The 4,892-nt window shown below is 39.9% G+C and overlaps 1 protein-coding gene across 1 annotated transcript in view; it reads right to left on the reverse strand.

Annotated features, from left to right (window-relative positions):
• RFX7 (regulatory factor X, 7) overlaps positions 1-4,892 on the reverse strand; it is a 19,474-nt gene that overhangs the window by 11,848 nt on the left and 2,734 nt on the right. The window contains exon 3 of the mRNA XM_009323419.1: positions 696-812. Coding sequence (XP_009321694.1) covers positions 696-812 — 117 coding nt within the window. The remainder of the gene's footprint in view (positions 1-695; positions 813-4,892) is intronic.

The following is a 4,892-nucleotide window of genomic DNA, read 5'->3' on the forward strand; positions in this document are numbered from 1 at the left end:
TCCAACTTTGGCACGGGGAGCAAGACTCTGCAGTCAAGAGGGAGAGAGTGCTGCCCATCCTAGAAGCTCTTGCTCCGAACTGTCTTTCCTATCTCAGGAGGTCTGCACCATGCAGCAAAGGAAGCCATCTCCCACTTCTGATGACAGGACAAACCTCGGATCATGCCTTCCAAGCCTGAAGTCAGCTTTTGTGATGACTTCCCAGTTCCCTCTTCTCTTTCAAGCAATACTAATGGTTGAAGAGAGGCAGTTTTACGAAATATCTGTAGCACAGCTTAAGAAGGACCTTTGGCTTTCAACAAACTTTTAAATTACTGGTGTGCACAAGTCTAATACAAAAGCAAGAAACATTCTGATAATTCTGAGCTGTACTCATAAAATATTAGTTACTGCACGTATATAAGGCAAGTTCCTTTATTCCAGTATCTCCCTTTGCACTAAATGATAAAGCTTCTTTGATTCCTCACTGCTGTGACAACTAAGCGCCAGAACCTACATTTAAGTACTTGTTTCCAAAGTTATATCTTGCAGCCTAACCCTACAGCAATTAGTAATTTTTAAAGAACGTTGGGAAAGTGTCTGCATTTTTTAATTTAACATTACTTCTACATTTAGCTGGTAGTTAAGCCATAGTGACAGATGTTCTCCAGGCAAGTGCAGAAGAATGTACTGAGAAGTGTTCTAGCAAAGGATATTTTGATTTGCCTCTTGTGCCTAGACGACGGGCCTTCATATTTGGAAAGACATTTTTCATGATCTTTCCAAAGTCAGCAGCACTTAACGGGTGGTAGCCAAGATTGTCACAATAGCTCCTGAAACAAAGAGAAAGAAAACGTGAACAGAACCAAAGTTAATACAAGAGGCCAGCCTGCATGCTAGACTCCATCAAAGGTTTTCAAAAGAAAACACTTATATCCGTCCATATTTAGAACCACATTTAACATTAATGAAGCTATCCACAACGAATCGAATGCATTAAAAATGTATAAACAGAGCTATTAATATCATAGTTTTTGCCTTGTTCTCCACTGAGTTCAAAGACAAGTCATGTGAAGACATAACAAGTAGTGGCATTATCTAGAGCAGAATTAAGATTTACTCCACAACTTAGTTTGAAGCCTATGTTTCAATTAACTTATTTTAGGACATAACAAAAGCAGAGACATTGTTCTACCCAGAAGTATAGCCTGAGTGTGGCAAGGCCTGAAGTCCCGCAGGAATATTTGAAAAGCAGTAGGTAAGAGATTTGTCAGTGTCCAGAGAAAGATTCCGCCTACACAACCCCAATTTAATAGAGCTTAGCAGAACTGAATTTAATAAAACATACCTTCCCAGGGAACCAGCTTCATCTTTATAGGTGTAACATAAGCACATACTGAGGACCTAGTCCTCTTACCCCTGTACCACTACTGAACTACGAGAGCTGCTTAATTATAAACATCCTTAATTATAAACATCCTTATTAACAGTCCTACATTAAGAGAGATTTCAACTGCCCCTGCAAATGTAGATCTTTGTGCAGCTGAGTATACAACCTGATGATATAGGGGAATAATATTTTGCTAAGTTTACTTATTATAGTAAAATGGGCACTGTAATCTGTCTTCAGTTCTCAAAAACAGCAGAAAGAATTTTGTTTCAACATCTATTCACATGTTTCAATATCTGAGATATTTAAAAAATATCTTCTTGAGACAGAGAACAAGCATCTTTGATTTTGCTGCAAAGCGTGAATGTTCTGGAAAATTACAAACATGTGAAAGCAGAGGAGAAAACCGGGAACTGCTCTGGAACTGTTTACCTACACAGTAAGTGCTTAAGGCTACACAAAAGATATGAATGCCATGTTGCCTTTTGTTCAAGAGTGTTGTGGAATTTCACAGATGTTAATGGGCTAAGGCCCAAAACATACCATTAAAGCATTCTCATTCAGATTTCCTACAGTCACAGGGTCAGCACCAGATAGCAATGACCTCCTTTCCCATGAGAAGTCCTACCAGCAGTACACAAAAACAACCTGCCTCTGAAAACAAGAGGTGACTGTACAGAGTCCTGTGTGGGCATCAGCAGGAGAGCAGAAAAACAGTAACTTTATACACCACGTTGCCTGCTTCTCTAATCGGGTACATACATGCAAACAAATCTCTGCTCATAAAGGAAGACAGAAAGAATGAAAAGGCAGCACTCCTGAAACAGGTGTTTCATTCCAGCATCACCTAGTAAAAACAGTAACAATTAGCAATGGCAATTGTATCCACGCAGGCCAGTCAAAATGTCTTCTCTGAAAACTGTAGCTCTATAGAAAGCAGTATATATTTCTTGAGATACTTCCACTGCATTTACTTTCTCTGTAAAAATACTAGTTATTACAGAGCAAGTATCTGCTGCTTTTACCTTGGCTGTATGTAGGTATCCTCCACTTGGAAAGCACCACCACAAATGTAATGATTTTGATGATGATAAACAGCAAGTTTTATGCTATTTGGTTCTGACATTTCCCTGCAGAGCTTGTGTGTACCTGCTTCCCCCAGCTACCAGGCCACTCTGTCCAAACCAGAAGATGTTGCCTACAACCTGGTATACAGTCAGCCATTGGTCTAGCTTCTGTATAGGACATCAAGAAGGTTTTTATCCAATTTATATACCAACAGATTTCATTTCAATGCATGTCAGTCACAGAACCTGGATTCCAGATATGTCCCTTTGAAGTTAATACAAAGGAATACTTCTGCCTCACTGCACCCTCTTAGGAATCAGACATTGCTTTATGTGTAATAGATAGACCTCTGTGCGCCTTTTTTTCCCCTTGCATCTTGTCAGGCTCCAATGGATTTTAACTTTACTCTGAAAATTCCTAAAAGGTGGGTCTTTGTCGCTTACCAATGATCATTACATGACTTTAAGTCTCAACAGCACACAAAGGAGGGCTCTCTGAATTTCTCTGCCACAGTATCTTTGACTGAAACTCAACAATGTCAGCAAAACAAACAAAAAAAACCCCAGCGAAACAACAGGATTAGGGACCTACCAACCAATTGACTTTAAAGTTAAAATTATTCCCTCTCTAGAGAAAATAAATAAATAAAATGCTAAAAAAAATAATCAGTTCCTCAAGTCTAGCACATCGGTTTCAAGACAATTACTTACTAGCAGCAAAACATACAGTTACATGGTCCCCTTGTATCCATACTGGCAACTCCTGCAAGCTTGCGATTTCTGAGCTATTATTATCATCGTGTCATTTCAGTTTTCAGACAGATCATCCCAAAAAGCCAATGAAGACAGTCAGGCTATGCAGCCCAGCTTACATAGCTTCCTGGGCAGAAAAACCATTATGAATAGCAAATGGTAACAAAGCTACTGCATGAAACAACACAAAGATCTTGGCTTATCCAATCCAGCAAAACAACTGATCTCTAAAAATGGGTTAGAGCGAAGAACCTAGGAAGAGGCTGGCTCTCATTAAGCTGATGAACAATGCTGGCACAGAAATGAGTCCTAAAAATCAGGTAGGAGGGAAACCAGATGTCTGAAAACCATCAGAGAAATGAAACTGCAGGTCAGACTCCCAAGAGCAGCGGCAGAAGTGGGAAACAACTGCTTTAGATGGAGTTTGATTGGCTTTTAAAAGGAATATATAGGTAGTTGCTTATGACAGAGGACTGGACTTGACAAGAAAATAGGTCCCATCCTGTTCCTATCAGAGAGTTTTATATAAAAACACTGGTTAAGCCCTATCAAACAAGATTAGTATGTATCTTGTGTCTTTTATTTAACAGACATGGCATTCCTACACCTACTGCCCTCTTCTGTGCTAGCTCCTGAATATTCTTCTTCTAACTTGTTGGTTAACATCCTTAACACTTAAGTGCACATAATATATGCATCAGGTGGCATCAAGTGGCCCAGCAGCCAGTAAAGCAAGGATTAATGATTTACAGACTAAAGGAAAGAGATACAGGCTGACTCAGAGACCTCCTAATCTATATTAAGCGTATCAAGTGAATCTTCAGGGCACCAAACTTCAATATGAATTACGTTCTTCCCTTGCATCACTGTAGTAGAAGCAAGATAACAGGACCCAAGTGTTTACTGAAAGCTCAACAAATCATTTTGTGGGCAAATAGGGATTTTGTCTGCCTAAATACTGCAGGACTGCACTTGTGACTTGAAATCCTAATTCTCTAAACTCAGCTAGAACTATACCTGACAGCCGCCAGAAGGGTGTTTACTAATAGGGAGAAGATACCCAAGTAAAACTGACTTACAAGAAAACATTGAAAGGGTTTGATGGGAAGCAGCATCTATTCTCTGCAGGCTAGATAACATGTTAGGCAGCTTCTCATGAGTTCCCATATTTTCCAGACTGTATTCCCCCACAACTCCCAGAGGAAGCTGGCAGAAGAACCGTGTGTGCCCAACAGAAACACAGCTTCTTACAGCCCAACATATTCTGTCAGTGCAAGCGGCATCACAGCACCAATGAGAGGTGAACTAGCTCCCATCTACCCTCTTTCTGAAATTCAGCTGCAAGCTCTCAACTTTTCAAGTGCTACTGCCTTATATTATGATGCATTTTTCATTTATTTTATCCCTCTCAAAAAGGGAGATGAATCCGTTCACTTTTATCCAGTTAGAGACGTGAACTCACAATTAAATAGAAGAGTAAGAAAACAGAAAGAGTCACTGTGTTGAATAAGCTCAGTGAGAAAAGGCTACTGAAATGTGGAGGAGCTGGAAACACTATCAACACTTGCCAACGGTGGACTTGTGTGGAGTGCATGCTTCTGTCCTTCCCTCGTCATAGGAAAAAAAACACACCACCACACAAAAGGTGATGTTGAAGCCCAGTAGTTTTGCAAGATTTATTTTGAATGAATTTACAGCAGGAA

This window comes from Pygoscelis adeliae, unplaced genomic scaffold (assembly GCF_000699105.1).
Source record: "Pygoscelis adeliae isolate BGI_AS28 unplaced genomic scaffold, ASM69910v1 Scaffold545, whole genome shotgun sequence".
Taxonomy (NCBI): Eukaryota; Metazoa; Chordata; class Aves; order Sphenisciformes; family Spheniscidae; genus Pygoscelis; species Pygoscelis adeliae.